This window comes from Chanos chanos, chromosome 9 (assembly GCF_902362185.1).
Source record: "Chanos chanos chromosome 9, fChaCha1.1, whole genome shotgun sequence".
Taxonomy (NCBI): domain Eukaryota; kingdom Metazoa; phylum Chordata; class Actinopteri; order Gonorynchiformes; family Chanidae; genus Chanos; species Chanos chanos.
This window is the reverse complement of record NC_044503.1, coordinates 33,944,034-33,961,138: the sequence shown is the minus strand read 5'-3', so window position 1 is coordinate 33,961,138 and position 17,105 is coordinate 33,944,034. Positions and strand designations below refer to the sequence as shown.

The 17,105-nt window shown below is 41.7% G+C and overlaps 1 protein-coding gene across 1 annotated transcript; it reads right to left on the bottom strand.

Moving 5' to 3' along the window:
• Positions 1-3,176: 3,176 nt before the first annotated feature.
• On the bottom strand, positions 3,177-7,013 carry lag3 (lymphocyte activating 3). The gene is made up of 8 exons (XM_030785473.1): positions 6,935-7,013; positions 6,260-6,389; positions 5,586-5,803; positions 5,099-5,332; positions 4,506-4,859; positions 3,742-3,993; positions 3,440-3,564; positions 3,177-3,296 (listed from the first exon to the last, which is right to left on the bottom strand). The coding sequence occupies exons 1-8, from the start codon at positions 7,011-7,013 to the stop codon at positions 3,177-3,179; spliced, it is 1,512 nt and encodes a 503-aa protein (XP_030641333.1).
• Positions 7,014-17,105: the final 10,092 nt, after the last annotated feature.

Genomic DNA, 17,105 nt, shown 5'->3' with positions numbered 1-17,105 from the left:
CTTCAGAACCACAGTTTTCAGTTTCAGCACAAAACCGTTACAGTCATGATCCTCACTGTTAAAGTGTGAAGAAACGGTTATTTCATGACATCTAGGCCGTGTCTTCATTTAGATATGTCATTTTTCTCTTCCTCCCATACGACAGTGAAACCAGTAACCCTGATAAATTACTAGTCAAAATATTGGCCATGCATCAAACCATGCACTTTTTTTTTTTTTGCTTTTACACGAGCAAATAATTTTGTTTTATATTACATTCTCAGTTTCTACCAACTTGTAAAGTCTCTTGAGATTTTCTCTCTTTTCGTATGTGTGTATGTGTGTGTGTGCGCGCGCGCCCGCGTTTTTCTTATTAAGCAAAATGATGTAACAGTGGTGATTTGCTTTGTTCAAGATTTTTTTTTTTTTTGCTATCAGTCATTTCCGTCTCGAAATGACTAAGCTTTGTCTCAATCTTTCTTTTAGAGCCCGTTATGTCATTAGCAATGTCTTTTTTTTTGCTTTTTTTGCGTGTATTGGCTCTCTTCTAGCTCTGTTTTACTTTAATTCGGGTCTTGTTAGAGGAAATTTCGCTCAGTGCGTGCGTCGGCATAGTTCTACAGACGAGCGTAAATGTTCCGTTGGTGTAGTATGACTACCGAAGAACAACTTCTTTTTTGGTTCACAGTGGAACATTCCAGTAGTTTCAGTTCTTTCAGGGCACCGTTGTCTGCGTCTCACAGTACCCACGTGTTGTACAGAACTGTGTAGTTTTCCATTATTCACCCCCCCCCCCCCCCCCCCCCCACCAAGAAAATCTTTTTTTTTTCATTGTATTTCAGATTCATTGATTATGTATGTATATGCTAATTCAGACTGACCACACTAGTGGAATAAAAACAGTCCCTTTGAGGGAATTTTTTTTTTTGGTTCTGAGCCTACTCCCTAATTTCCAACAGGTTTTTACTTTCCGCTGTGTAATTTATTTTTTTTTTTTTAATTGGTTCGCTAAGTTAGATTTAATATGTACTGCTAATACGTAGGGCTAGGCCCCCCCCCCCCCCCCCCCACTGTCCTCTACGGATTCTACTCTATTCTGACGCTATCCTGCTTGCTCCGTCATTCGGTTGCCAGATATCTTATCTCTAAATCCCTCCCCCCTTTTTTTTCCGCAGTCCTTTCTTCCCAGACGGAGCGAGCGTGGACTGGCCGGGCTGGTGCTTCGACGACCAGGAGATCCTGGGTAATCTGGTTCTGGATGACCTGGAGGAGACCCTCACGGCCAAGACCCTGAGGGTAACGGACAGGCAGGAAGATGAAAACTCGGAGTACGAAATCTAGCACGTTCGCAGCTTGTGTCTGTATGTGTGTGTGTGTGTGTGTGTGTGTGTGATTTGGTGTGAGTGCATGGAGACTTGTAATATAATGTAATATATAAAGTACTAAGAATACAAAGCGCTGTATAGCTTGCCACATAATGTGGTTATTTGCATAGCATGTGAGAGTGTGTGAGTGTATGTGTGTGTGTGAGAGAGAGAGTGTGTGTATGCGTCATGCAAGGTGAAGAGTTGTGGAAGTCAGTGGACTATAAAGAAGAACAAATGACGTCACGCTCGAAGTTACGTCTGATTACCTTCCGTCACGGAAGGAGGAACGAACGCAAGCGTTTCATTCGATCTGCTGAAATTCGAAATCTCAGCGAGCAACGAATCAAATTCAGCCTGCGGCGACTGAATCAAATTCTTCACCGTGGATGGACATCTTCTTAACAGACGCTTATCTTAACCAATCGAATCTGTCGGAATGAACGGGTCTTTTTTTTTTCTTTTTCTTTTTTTTTTAATGAAAACGGGGATCTTTTTTCTTCTTCTCACCTACATGTACCTTCAGCCTCCGCTCAGCCATAGAAACGTGCTGTGGTTTTACTCCGAAACCGTCGCACGCCAAAGATCAAAACATCAAGGAGGAATCAGGCAGGACCTTTCCCCTCTGTGGAAACCTTTTATTATTATTGTTTTTATTGTTATTGTTTTGTTTTTTTGTTTTTTTTCCAATTCGTGAATAATGATACCAGTTCAATTTTAGAGGCACACTCAAGTTATACGCACGCTGGATGTTTGTGAAAACTCTCGATCGATGTGGTGTTATTTGTAAAACGAAAATAATGTAAGTACAGCTGAATTATTTATTTCTGAGATACAAACATTTCAGATGTGAGTGAGAAAAGAAGAAGAAAGATCATGCACTAATAGAGAAGCCTGCTGTCCAGAGAAAATAGCAGACATGTCTCCTGGTAAAAAAAAAAAAAATATATATATATATATATATATATATAAATGAAACCTTTAATTATTTTTTTAGAAATGGAGGAAATGCCTGTTCTGTTTATACAACTGAAAACCCTTGGAGTAGATCTGATTTTGTATTTTTACACTTGTATATAGTTTTATTGCTTTATTTTAGAAAATAAATTAAGCTGACACGAATCGTTTTCCAAAAAAAAAAAGTGCTTTATTTGTGCACAGTTTTGCAGAACAACAACAACAACAACAACAACAACAAAAAAACAGTAGTAAATGGAACAGTAAACAGTTAGGTAATGCAATAGTTATATATGACATCGTATTAAAACCATGCATAAAAAATAGAACTCTGCTACAATTGTCTGCCTTTATAAGAAAGAGTGATCTCTCTCTCTCTCTCTCTCTCTCCTTCTCTCTCTCTCAAACACACATGCACTCATAAACACACATATGTGCTCATCCACTCTCTCACACACACACTTGTTCTTCTTTATAGTCCACGGACTTCCACAACTCTTCACCCTACATGACACATACACACTCAAACACACACTCACACACAAATTACAAACAAACACAATTCAACTAAATACATTAGTCTGAAATAATTACAATCCTTTTCAAAGAATGAACTGTGTGTTATATTTCTCTTTAGGACAAACAAACAGCAATAGTGAACAAACAAACAAAAAAATGGACCAGCATCACGTCTGAAGCGTTTCCATGGAAACACAAACACACAAACACAGTTTAGTGATATATTTACAATCATTTTTTCATGCAGTGTACCATCTTGGTAAACCTCAGGGCAGTATCGCCAGTTTTGCAGTTTATTTACATAAAATGACTCTATGTTACATCACGTTGATCTGGGAGGCTTTAGTCACCTCCGATCTAAACATCAACCACCCCCTTTGATTTCGTTTTCTGCTTTTCTATTTGTCTCCTCTCTCGTTCATTGAAGTTTGAGTGGACAATGCTCTCCATTGCTGGATAGGGCATGGTCATTTTCCTCTGAAAGAAAGAGAGAGAGGAAGAGAGAGCGTGTTATTTTCCTCTGAAAGAGAGAGAGAGAGGGATATTGAAAGAGTGCATGTCCTGTTTTCTAGAACACAGGGAAATGTGAGAGAGGAAAAAAAAAGGAGGGTGGAACTTACTCTGCGGCGGTTTCTGTACACCTGGAGCACAAAAAGGAGCAACACCAGGAACAGGAAACCCAGTCCTAAGACCATGGCAACCCTGTTGACCTTTCCGGTTTCCCTTTCCACCCCCTCCTGGCCACCTGTCATAACCGCATAGTTGTTAATTATGTTTATAGATAAATATCCGTATCCGTATTAAAATACAATAATCTAAAATACAGTAAACTTGTAATATACAAACTAATCATTTCCAGTGAAAAAAATACATTTCTGAGCTTTTGAAAGTCTAAAATGACCTTGCTTTCAAAAGAACTTACTTATCATATGGAGGTGGTACGTTGCATTTCCCAGAATTCCCTGTTTCCCGGAAAAACAGCACACCCATTCCCCGATGTCCGTCTCTGTGACTTTGGGTATCGTCATGACCTTTGACTTCCCGGCGGGGGTCACCGTTTGGGTTCCGTTGACATCATAGGTCACGCGGAGCCACTCGTACGCGGTGACCTCGCTGGCGTTGCTAAGGTGACAGGTCAAAGTTCTGGAGCCGTTTCTGGATAACGTGCTGAACACTGTAGGGATTCAGAGAGAGTTGGTTGCTCAGCAACAGAGGACACGCACAGAACGGCAATGTGACCGTAAACGCCTGACAACTGCAATGGTTTTCATTAAGTTCGAGATCCAAGTTTCCCAGTCCTGCTTCGCTGGAACCACAGCTCTGTGCATTGTAGCCTTGTTGGCTCTGCTTTACACAGGGTGAGGAAGGGTTTGACCTTCAGATGACGAGGTGAGCCAGGTGTGTCAGAGCGTGGAAAGATCTAGAACGGGCAGTGCCGCTGGTTCTCCAGAAGCAGCGCTGGGAAACATTCTAAGTTCTAATAACGATTTCATTATGATGTAACGATTTCATTATAATGTAACGATTTCATTATGATGTATCTCTTGAGTTACATAAGCTCGGTTTTCAGCGGGACAGCCGGTCCTTTAGCGCGAACGGTGAAGACTCGCAACTCTTCACAAACCCCCCTCTGGAAGTTCGCACGACCTGTGGAAAGTTCTGAACGATGTTTCTCTTGGGTCTTACCTTGAGCGACAACCAGCTGGATGTCTCTTTTCACTCTCGTTCTCAATCCCTTGTTCCCCTGCAGTTCTCCGGAGCACCTGTACGTCCCTTCGTCCTTCACCTCCACGCTCTCCACCCGGGCTGACAGGTCCCACGGGCCGAGGGACGAGGCGGGCGAGAGGGCGCCAGACGAAAAAACGCTGGTGTTTTTGTTGAAGGACAAAGGGAGGGGAAGGGAAGCTTTGGTTGCCGTGGAAACTTTCTCCCAGGCGACGGCGGGACTCCTCAAGCCCTCGGAAAACACACAGGGCAACGTGACGGAGGAACCCGGCGCTCCGTACACCATGAGGCCGTCGTTCTGTGGAATTGTTATACCTGAGAGTAAAGAGAGAAAGAGAAAGAGAAAGAGAACGAGAACAAGAAAGGGAGGGAGGGAGGGAGGGAGAAATGTCAGAGAAAGAGAAAACCAAAGAGACAGCAGACAGAAAAGACAGAAAGAGGAGAGAGAAACAAAACATGTCATTAATTCACAGGTAATGCACTGAAAGTCATTATTAAAAGAAATCAATTAAAATGATTACCGCCAGAGTAAAATGATAAAAAATAAACCTCACCTTTGACTTCCATGCTCTCTGTAGCTTCTCCCTTTGCCTGTTTATAACCGACGACACACGTCCAGTTACCGCTGTGTGTCTGTTTAAGGTAATCAAAGGTCACCGTGGAAGAGTATCTGGGTTGAGGGTCCCCGTTGAGTTTCCAGCTCACCGTAGCCCCCTGTGGTTTGGGGTTGACACTGCAGGTCATTTGCATTCTGCTGCCCTCTATTGGCGTGGGTAAGGAAAACAACACTGTATACAGACAGAGAGAGAGAGTGACAAAGAATAGTGAATACGTGTAACCGTCCAATCAGAATCTCACCTCATACATATATAAGACATAAATAAACTCTGTTCTCCAAGTCATTGGTGGTTTTTCTGCTCCAGTTCTATGGCAATTTTGGTTTAAAAAATGCAGAGTGGTTTCTTTTAAGAGAAGGACTGGTTTAAACATTTTTGTTTGAATGTGTGTGTGTGTGTGTGTGTGTGTGACTGCGGCAGTTACCTTGAATCACTCTGAGAAAGACGGTCTTCACGGTCTTTCTCTGTCCCTCCTGCACCGTACAGATGTACTCTCCACCGTCCTCGGCCCGCGTGGCACAGATTCGGAGGCTGTAGTCTCCCGACCTGAAGTCTGACTGGGGGCACTGGGTCCGACCCGCCAGGCTGACGTGACGGAACTCCAGTCCGCTCCGCTCCCTGCGACACACTGTCCTCACCCGCCTGACACAGAGACAGAGACAGAGAGAAATATAGATATAAAATATATATATATATATATATATATATATATATATATGTTCATATTTATATATTTATATATTTATACTCATATATATTTATATATTTATATGTTTACATTTATGTATATGTTTAATGTATATACCTATATTAAATATATATACATATGTGTTAAATATATTTACATATATATAAAAATATATTTGTATAGGAACATGAATATGCGTCGCTTTCCAACTAAAAACCGATTTTTCGCAAGCAAACGCACAACTGAACACAGTTTTCTTTGTTTGTTTGTTTGTTCAGTAAATATCGTCTGTTTTTTAATAAGGGTATAGACAGATGGATGGATGGATGGATGGATGGATGGATGAGAGGAGGGAAAAGAGGAGGTGAAGAGGACGATGGGACAGGTTTGGTTTTCTTTTGGTTTCGTACCCGTTGCTGTTCTTTCTCCAGTGGATGGCAGCGGCGTGAGCCACGGCCCGACGGGACACAGAGGTGGAGCAGGGCAACAAGGCATCCGATCCCAGTGGCACCAGTATGTCTTCGGCCTCACACGGACCCCCTGCACCACGTCAGCACACACACACACACACGCACACACACATTAACACTCTGATTCTGAGCTTTGTCTAACAAACATAGCAAAGTGTAAGACCCCTGTGCATAAGCATGAGATTATCACTGACATCACAATTCACACAGGTAAACATTTTTCGTGGATAATTATTTACTATAATTATTCAAATCAAACGGTGTGCACTCAGACAGTCATCTAGTCAGTCCTCCAGCTCTGCACTGTTACTCTAACCACACTACACTGAAGTACAATAACCTTTACTCTGTCACAACATGACAGCTTCATGTTTTGTTTTGGTTTTTTTAAAAAAAAGGTGTTTAGAGAAGTATTAAAAGCTCTGTTTCACAAATGAAATAAACACAGTGGTAATAACAGCATATTAAAACATTTTTTTTTTAACATTTGCTTTATTTATCGATCTGTTTGCGGTTTGTTTGTTTGTTTGTTTGTTTGTTTGTTTGAATGTCGTTGCGTTCATTCGGAGAAAAATCCGACCTGAGGATATGATAGGGCTTGGTGAGAAGTCTTACCTGACAGAGCCAGGACAGCTCCCACCAGAACGACACACCGAAACTTCACACCCAGAGTCCACATGTCTCTGCACCACATAATCCCGTGTCGGTTCTTCACAAACTCCTCCTTCTTTCTTCTTTCTTTCTTTCTTTCTTTCTTTCTTTCTTTTTGGAGTCCACTCTATTTCTCTCTTTTTTCCGCTAACAATATTATTTCTTCTTTTTGTCCCTTGATGATTTACTTCACTCTGTCTTCTCCTCTCTCTCTCTCTCTCTCTCTCTCTCTCTCTCTCTGTCTATCTCTCTTTCTCTCTGACTCTCTCTGCGTCTGACTGCTGACTGCCTGTGTGTCTGCGTGTGGGGTTGGGTATATAAGCGTGTGGAGGATGTTTTGTGGGTTTTTCGTCGTGGGTGTGAAGAGTGTATGTCAGAAGGTAGTTCCTCTCCTGTTGTCATGTGACTTCAAGGTTTGATGTGGTCAGAGTCTAACACGTTGACGCAACTTGGAAAAAAAGACAGCTTAAGAGAGGGATGTTTTCTCTCCCACGGATTCTCTCTCTCTCTCTCTCTCTCTCTCTCTCTCTATCTCTCTGTCTCTCTCTATCTCCCCCTCTTTGTCTCTCTCTCTACCCCCCCCCCTCCCTTACCCCCCTCCCCTCTTTTTTCTGGTTTTATTGTGAAGTTATGAATATGAAAGTATGTCATGCCACTAAAGAAGTGGAAAAAAAACATGTTGATAAACGAAAGAACAATGGAAAATAACGTGTTCCAGGTAATTTTCAGAATTCATTTCGGCAACTGTTATTGCAATTGCCATTGCAGTTGCACGAATAAATTGCACCAACTACGAGCATTTTTGAACACGCGTCCAACTACGTGAAATTAAAAAAGCAAAGACGACAAAATGTGAAGTTTAATGCATGTTTACAAATGTAAACAAAGTGCGTGTTTGCAGGTTGTTAGGGGTTTTTTTCTGTACTTTGTTTGTTCATATAACTTTTATGAATAAGTATTATATTTATTTACACCGAACTATTGCTTCGTCTGTTCTCGCACAGCTATAATCTACCTACATAGTTAAAAGTTTTGTTTTTCGTCCAAATGCTGTTTATCCGAGGTCGTAGCTCCGGAGTAAACGCTTTTTTTGCATTTATTTTGTTGTCAAAGTCACAGGCAAGCTGGGGGTTTAATGCTTAACAGTTAGTTTGACATGCTAATTCTGCGGTCGTAGCTTCTCAGGTGGTTGGAAGCGTGTTTGAGAAAGTTCTTGCTGATTCTCAGGGTTGTACCAGTGTTTACCCGTGCGCGCGTCTTCGACGCGGCCGTTGCTTTTGCGGATATGCAGTCAGCGCGTAAAGAAACAGGCGTCGCTTCCAGTAACGAGAGACAGAGAGGTGCAGAGCAGGGAGGAGGCTGAGGTTGTTTTGATGGAGACGAGAGACACGAGAGAGAGAGAGAGAGAGAGAGAGAGAGAGAGAGAGAGAGAGAGAGAGAGAGAAATAGACAGAGAGAGAGAGAGAGAGAGAGAGATAGACAGACAGAGAGAGAGAGAGATAGACAGACAGAGAGAGAGACAGACAGACAGAGAGAGAGAGAGAGAGATAGACAGAGAGAGAGAGAGAGACAGAGAGAGAGAGAGAGATACAGAGAGAGACACTGAGAGAGAGAGAGAGAGAACACAGTGATGCTGCTAATGACTCAGTCACTCCCTTCCCTTCTCTCTCTCTCTCTCTTTTACTCGTTTAGTCATGATCGAGTCTTTTTTCCTCCTCTTTTTTAAAAGTCATTTTAAAGTGGTTTTAGGTCATCCAAAAATTTAGATGTAGTTACTTCAGTTTTCACATTCATTTGCCAAATTGAAAAGAAAAAAAAAAAATGAACTCGTCGTTGATTAGAAAACGTGTCAGTTTATCCTGCTGTCCATCTATGCGGAAGAAGAAGAAGAAAAAAAAAAAGTTTGTCAGCTTGTGTTCAGATTGCGTCTGAGATATTCAGCGTGTCATTATACATGTAGCGTGCGTGCAAAATTTCAACGTGTTTTGTGCATGTTTGACCAACCGCGCGCATACTTTTCACGGTTACCTGTCGGTTCTTTATTTGCCCTCTCAATTGACACCATACTTTCAAGACAACACTTGCGTAATAAGCGCGTGTTCTTGTGTTTGAGTTGGAAATTCTTGAAAGTGAATGTAAGGTAAGATGAAATGCAGGCTACTTTGGAGGAGTAGAATGCTAATGAAGGAAGTCATAGGTGTCAACCCACAGGTATTCATTTTTTTTTCTCTGATACGTCACACTTTCCTTTTTCTACAGCTGCTCATCTGGTTGTTCTCTCTCCCCGTGAGGAGGACACACACACACATACACACACACACAGAGAGAGCTTAGATCAGATTGTTATGGTGGGCCAGCCGGTGAGGCCCCCCGTCCCACTCTAACCATTATGTTACAGGCACAGATGTATACCCTAACCACTGCTCTGTGTCTGGGACTGTCTGTGGTCGCATTGCAAAAGCCACCAAATCTGTGTGTATTCCTTCTGTCTCTCTCTCTCTCTCTCTCTGTATCTCTCTCTTTCTCTCCCTCTTTATTTCTATGTTTTTCATTCTCTCTCTCTCTCTCTTTGTATCTCTCTCTTTCTCTCCCTCTTTATTTCTATGTTTTTCATTCTCTCTCTCTCTCTCCCCCCTTTATGTTTTTTATTTTCTTTTGTTCTTTCATTCTTTCTCTCTCTCTCTCTCTGTGTCTCTTTCTCTCCCTCTTTATCTCCCTGTTTTTCATCTTTCTTTCTTTCTTTCTTTCTTTCTTTCTTTCTTTCTCTCTTTCTTTCTTTGTCTCTCTGTACCTCTTTATCTCTCTCCTCTATCTCTATATCTGACCCAGGTTTCTGTGGTGAGGGGGAGTGTGTGAGTAGAAGGCATGATAGGGTCTTTCCTAGCTTTCGTGTGGTGATATTTGCCCGGCGTATTTAAATAGGAATAGAGTTGGGGAAGGCACGTTGGCCTGTAAGGAGGCAGGCTCACGGAAACTATACATCCGTACAAACAGAAACCCAGCAGTCATGCAAATGACCCTCGGAAAATATTAACACCAGTCATTCTGGATGGAGATTCTTTATGAAGCGGTATTTCACTTATTCCCCGAACTGCCCACTGTTTTTTTTTTTTTGTTGTTTGTTTCAGAACAGTATCGACCCCCGTGAGAACACTTAGTCACACACTTACACACACACACACACACACGCACACACACGTAGGCATGCTTTCTATGTCACATGTGCTTACACTGACATGTTTGTGTAAAATTGAATACATTTAAGTGAATATGTCATTAAAAAATACATCGTGTAAGAAGTAGGAAAGCGTTTGTTGGTTTGTTTTTGTTTTTTGTTATGTACAGCAATGGAAAATGCTTCTGCTAACCTCTGAATTAAAGTGTAATTATGATTTAAAGAAAGAGAGAAAGAAAACACAGTGGTAAACAGATTGTGAGAAAGAAAAGCTCTGTAAAAGCCTAAGGAGAGAGGAGAGGAGTGAGAGAGAGAGAGAGAGAGAGAGAGAGAGAGAGAAAAAAAACAACTTTTACCAGTTTAATTTCTTCCTTTCACATCTCACTTTTGAAGGCGATTTGATCGCTTCTGTCCTCTGAAATGTCTTCTGCTGCTCGATGGATGAAAACATATAACGCATTAACACGTTAATAATGCACAGAAGAGGAGGTGAAAGTGTTAAGAATAAAATAAAAAAAAGACATTTAAGACATTTTTTAAAAATTATTGTTTATTTGGTTTTTTTTTCACGGTTTGCCACTGAGATGATTAATGGTGCTCTCATATACCAAACTGTTTCATTTTTTTTTCAGTTCTGTGGCGGTTAAATTATTGCTTAGATAATTCGTAAAATGATCTTTAAATTAAACTATATGGGCTGACCCTTTTTCCACTACAGTCAAACCATGCCATGCCACAACGATCTCTCTCTCTCTCTCTCTCTCTCTCTCTCTCTCTCTGTCTTTATCTGTCACCAGATCTCTATCTATCTATCTATCTATCTATCTATCTATCTATCTATCTATCTATCTATCTATCTATCTATCTATCTGTCTGTCTCTCTGTCTGTCCTTTTTTCCAGTTTAGTCATTGTCAAGTCCCTCGTAGTTCTAATCCACACTGGCCGGGGAGGACGTAGACAACCGTGTGTGTCCTCCGCTAAATGTATCTTTTTACCAGTCTACAGAGGATACACCAGTCTACAGACGATACACCAGTCTACAGAGGATACACCAGTCTACAGAGGATACACCAGTCTACAGACGATACACCAGTCTACAGACGATACACCAGTCTACAGACAATACACCAGTCTACAGGATACACCAGTCTACAGACGATACACCAGTCTACAGACGATACACCAGTCTACAGGATACACCAGTCTACAGAGGATACACCAGTCTACAGACGATACACCAGTCTACAGACAATACACCAGTCTACAGACAATACACCAGTCTACAGGATACACCAGTCTACAGACGATACACCAGTCTACAGACGATACACCAGTCTACAGAGGGATTTTTTCGGAGTGCTATAATGTCTTGTCGGTGCCCGATCCGTGCCGGTTGCCCAATACGTCCTGCACATGCACAAAAGTCGAACTAACCCTAACCCTAACCTTAACCTTAGTTCTATGTGAAATGTTCACACATGCGTGGTACAAATCGGGCAGGAAGTGCGCAGGCGCGAGGACACGGGCACGCGGACCAGGTCCGGATCCCCCCCCCCCATCCCTCCTGCTTGCGCACGTTGCTTTCATGTGGATGCCCGGCTAAACCAGGAGCGCCGCTGATACCGGTACACGAACCCGGGTTTCCAGCTGCGTTACTCAAGCGCTCCCGAGACATGGCGCGGGAAGTTTAGCGATCGGTTTAGACGCCGCAGTGAGGTGGCCAGCAGGTGACCGCCGCCAAGGTCTCTCTCAGTCAGATCACAACAGCGTCATAAGGGCTGGATACCATCAGGTTACTATGATGAGTGACATGTGGAACAATGTATATAGTGCAGGTCTACAGTGAGATCGATACCAATCAGTAAAGGGGATGAAAAGGCAGAATGAAAAATTCAGACGAGGTTTGCATCCAGCTCCACAAGAAAGGTGAGATCTCTGAATTATTATGAGTAATGCCTGTGAAAAATGCACGATAAATTATTTCATGAGCGTATGTGCATGTGGGTGTGAAATGGCGTCATGGTGTAGATTGTCATCTCTGATGAATATGTGTATGAGTGTGTGTGTGTATGTGTGTCTGAGTTTGGCTGTCTGCGAATATGTTTTAACCCAGTTCCATATATAAAACACACACACACGCACACACACTACACACATACATTGTAGTATATGACCAGTTTATTAAATAACAACTTAAACGTGTGTGTGTGTGTATGCGCGCATGTGCGCGCGTGTGTTTACGTGGGTGTGTGTGTCTGGGAAGTTTTACCAATCATATGATGTGTTCCGTTTCTGCACAGTGCTTTGTAAGAAAAGGCTGTATGTTTCTCAGATGCTAAATATCCCTAGTTTTGCTCAGTTTCCTTTGCGTAGTCTAACCCCTACCTGATGTTTGTGCCTGTTGTTCTGTGACCTGTTAAGTCTGAGAAAAACCTTTGTTAAGTGACATTGTTCTAAATCCTGTAACCTGAGTTCATTCCTGTTTATCCTGTCCCATGTTACCTTGCCTTGAATCCTTTGCCTGTTCTGTTCCAGGTTTCAGTAAACCCTAACTTAACTGCACAAGCATCCAAACTCACCTTCAGTTTATAACAATACAAGATATTGGTCACTGTCAGCACAAAAACATGTATTTATGAGTTTTCATCTGCAGGTAAACTATACACTGTACATGGTGTATTTGTAATAATGTATTTTTGTCACAGTAGGCACAAAAGCAAAGCTGAATAGCAAAGGTTTAACAAAGTTTTCTGATAACGTTGTAAAGGAAAAACAAAAGAGAAAAGGCCCAAAAATGAAGCCTTGAGGAGCGCCCCTTACAAAAGTCATTTGTTCCGAGTCCAAGTCAACTTCGACAAAAAATCTGATGCTGAAGTGGTGTAAGATAGCCCAGGCTGGCCTTTTAATCCCAACGAGGGCTGTTAGTATGTGGCATCATCGTAAAAAGGGGAAGCAGAGCCTTGAAAATTTTGCTTTCTTTTTGGTTCTCACTTCATTAATGAGTGAAAGAATGATGGGTCTAGTGACAAGGGTCTAGCTTTCGCACCGGAGGAACTTTTCCATAGTTCTTAGAACTGTTGGAGAAAGTACCCCCTTTTTAGCGTGTTCGCACCGCAGGAACTTAGAACGATTATAGTTCTTAGAACGCTGTTTTGAGGGGCCTTTTTAGCTCCTACTTCAAGGTAGGTACTTTCTCAGCGCAATAGGAACCCTGTGATGTAGGTGTACAGCCACTGGTCCAGACGCAGGCATAGATGATTGCAACCGACATTTTTAAAGATCTGTGCAAAATATAAAGTCTTAGAACGTATTACATTTAGTTTTTGATATTCATGTCTAAAATGTCTTAAACTGTCTGGAATTGTAGGAAGGGAAACATGGTTTTATGTTTTATTTTACCGGTATTTTACGTCCCCCAACAATGACCATTTTGCAACGTCCAATGTATATTTGTACATTGAAGAGGTAGCGTACACTCCGCTTTGGTAGGTGCTTGTGTGGCTGTGATCTGCATTTTAACCTAAAATAAGAATGCGTTTATCCAGCTTATGATTTGAGGGCTACGGCCGGGAAAAAGAAAAAAAAACCAACAAAACACGATGCTGCGAGCAAGCGTCAGGCACAAGCGCTGTGCTAGCACCCGTAAAGTACTATGCCCATCGAGTCATTCACTGCTACCGCGGTGGTAAATGCATAAATGCAGGGGGACATTTTTTTTTCCATTGGACTGGGTCTATCGCCATACAGTTTTATTTTCGTCAATGAGAAGGCAATTATATGTTATCTAATGTGCACTCAATATTTCTGTCATTCAAATTCAATAAAAATCATTAATTGTGTATACTGTAGTCTAGTTGGTCGATTTCTTTTGCTGCAGTAATGGTATTTTTTCCCTTTGGAGGTATTTAAAAGGTCTTAAAAGTCATTACATTTGTACTTAAAAATGTGCATCTATCCTGGTTAGTCGTAAACAACGTCTCTTAGCGGCTGTACCGTCGGCCGCCTTACGTCACTTCAGCGTTCCTAATGGCGGTGCGAATGCAAACAGAAAAAAGCCCTAGAACAGGTGTCTCAAACTCCGGTCCTGGAGGGCCGGGGTCCTGCTGTTTTTCTTGTAGACCAACTAAATAGAATCTCTGATTGGCTGAAGAGTGTCCACTCCTGTTTTCAAGGTGAAAATCAACAGGTAACTAAGAGGTGAAAACAAAAATCAGCAGGACCCCAGCCCTCCAGGACCAGAGTTTGAGACCCCTGCCCTAGAACGTATGTAGTTCGAGGGGAAGCTCCCCAGGGGGTAGTTCTTGTCAAATTAGACCCTAGAACTGTTCGGTCCGAAAGCGCCTATTATTGTGGATTTGGGATATATGGACAGTTCTCTCGCCATCTGCCACCCCTAAAGCTCATCATGTAAAATGGTTTCTTTGATACTTTGTGGACTGATTCTAGAGCCTTCTGAACGCCATTGAAAAGTGAACTTTTCTAGAGCATTCTGAAAGCCACTGAAAAATGAAATTAAAACTATGTTTCCCTCTCTTTTTCCTGTGGCTTTTATAATGTCTGCAAGTGTCTGCAGTTGTGTTGCTAACAATCTGGAGATTCGAAAAATCACTTTCTTTTGATCAAGCACCAAAACAGGGTCAGGTTTTGAGGTATTAGAGTCTGTGGGACACTTTGCACACCCCCACACTGCAGAGTGCTGCAGACGTATACCCTTAATATTAATGCACTCTCCAGTTTCACATGCATGCAGTCTCAATACTTTTGATACCAATGATTCCTCAAAATGTCTCTTTAAACATTGTTTTTGTTGTTATTGTTATTATTTTTGAATTTAGAAGGTCAACGTTGTTCTAGAAAGGACATGACACGCTCGGCTATACAGAGGTATTAGCGTCAGCAGGTCACGAGCAACCACGTATGCTAGGTGTCAAAAAAAAGATCGTCTAGAATTTTAAAAACAGAGGCCGTCCATTAACTGGAGTTTGACTGCGAATTATTCAAATTTCAAGCAGATTCATTTCAACTTACTTAATGCACGAGAGCAAATCGTAATAATACCGTCCGCAAATTTCTTTTCCGAACCGTTCAATCATCTTTAGCATCAATCTCGGCAGTTGGAGCAAGTCACGTAAACTGAGTCTGATGGTACAATCTTACTAGTCGTTATATGTTATAGTTATAATTCGATTCTTTGATGATCTCAACAAACATTTAATAATTTCTGATCATATTTCCCTGCAACGGTGAGTATATGCCCTCTCTGGTTAGCTGACCGATAAACATCTATTATGTGAGCGTGTAATGACAGATAACGCGACTGACAAGATGTTCCAGCTTGGTCAGCAAGTTTCAGTCGCGTTTACCGCCTCTTACCACGTCTCTCAAGTGTTTTCATATCAGTACGGGAAAGAACACGTTCTTGCATAAACCACAATAACTGGCTAGTGTTTTGTTTTCCGTGAGTGCTTATATTCCACATTTTTAAATCGATAGACTTCAGCATTCTAGAAAACTTGCATCGTCATTCTCGAAGAAGCTGACGAAGCTATTGTTTCATGTTACAATTCTGGGTAAAGTACAACACAAATACTTGAACAACAAAAACAAGTAGGCAAATATACTCAGAACTCAACCGCTCATATTTTGCCTATGTAATTATGTGAAAAACCCTTCAAAAAGCATCGGTATCGATTTTACAGTTCAAAAATTCACAACGACGTCATCATATAGGCATATTGGAATATTCTAATATTTTAACCACTGATAAGTATGCCTAAAATTTCCAGTATTTCTATTTCTATCGGTCCATGCTCTGCTCCAGGTGGTCTCAGTATGAATCAGTTCTAACACTCCCTGCCCCAGATACACTGCTCTCTAATTCTCTTCTTCCTCTTCTTCTTCTTCTTCTTCTTTTTGCTGCCATACATGTAATATGTTCTGTATTGTGACTGTAGGAGAAATTTGCTGTTGTGTGTATGTTGTGGACTCAGTGTTTGTTTACAGACCTTTCCATGTGTGTGGGGGTGGTGAACGTGTCTTCTCTCTCTCTCTGTTTCTGCCTCTCTGTCTGTCTGTCTCTCTCTCTCTCTCTCCCTCTCTCTCTCTGTTGTGTGCGTGTGCGTGTGCGTGTGCGTGTGTGTGTGTTTGTGTGTTGGTATTTACCAATGCATTTTCATGCTTTAGTTTTGTTTTTCTGCGCTAGTGGTTTTACTCTGCCACAGTGACAAAGTCGGGCGACCACAGAACTACACGATGACGGCCTAAATAACGAAAGGGAAAACATGCATGTAAGAGGGTCTGCCAAGAAAGCAAAGGTGTTTGTAAATATCTCCGTTTGACACAACAAAAAAACGCTTTTTTGTTCTTTCTTTTTACAGCCGTCCCTCGAAAAAAAACAACTTTGAAAGACGCGAAAGTGGAAGAACTCAACATTTTATCCAATCGATATTTGAAATCTGTGGGCCGTAGAGGGAGAAAAATCGAATGCACCAGGCTTTTCACACGCGTCGTTTCCATATTGTGTTATTGCGTCGAATATGTGTCTATGCTGTTTTGTACTGTTCTCATGCTCCCTCTTTGATCTCATGCAAACTTATTCTGCTGTGTTTGAATCACAGAAGTTGTGCAGTGAGCTGTATGATCATAGTATTGTTTTATTCCTTTGTGTGTGTGTGTGTGTGTGTCTGAGAGACAGACAGGGAGAGAGAGAGAGAGAGAGTAGATGTTTTCAGTGCACTCCTTTCTAAATCGATGTCTTTTAATTTTAAATCATCACCTAACCTGATGTTTACAGACGCTTGATTGTCTGAATGGCAGTCATTCAGATCAGAGAGGGCAACGCAGTCTGCTTTTCCAACCGCACACTGCAAGTCTCCAAAACAGGGCGTGCACCCCGAAGCAGAAACCACAGTTACAATCATTCAGCGACATCTTCTCGTCTCAAAATTCCCATTGATAAT

Excerpts from the sequence above, each read along its gene's own strand:
- lag3 (XM_030785473.1), bottom strand. The coding sequence starts at position 7,013 with ATGTGGTGCAGAGACATGTGGACTCTGGGTGTGAAGTTTCGGTGTGTC. Across the intron at positions 5,804-6,259 it reads TGGAGAAAGAACAGCAACGG|GCGGGTGAGGACAGTGTGTC; the intron begins GTACGAAACCAA and ends TCTCTGTGTCAG. Across the intron at positions 3,994-4,505 it reads CCAGCTGGTTGTCGCTCAAG|TGTTCAGCACGTTATCCAGA; the intron begins GTAAGACCCAAG and ends GAATCCCTACAG.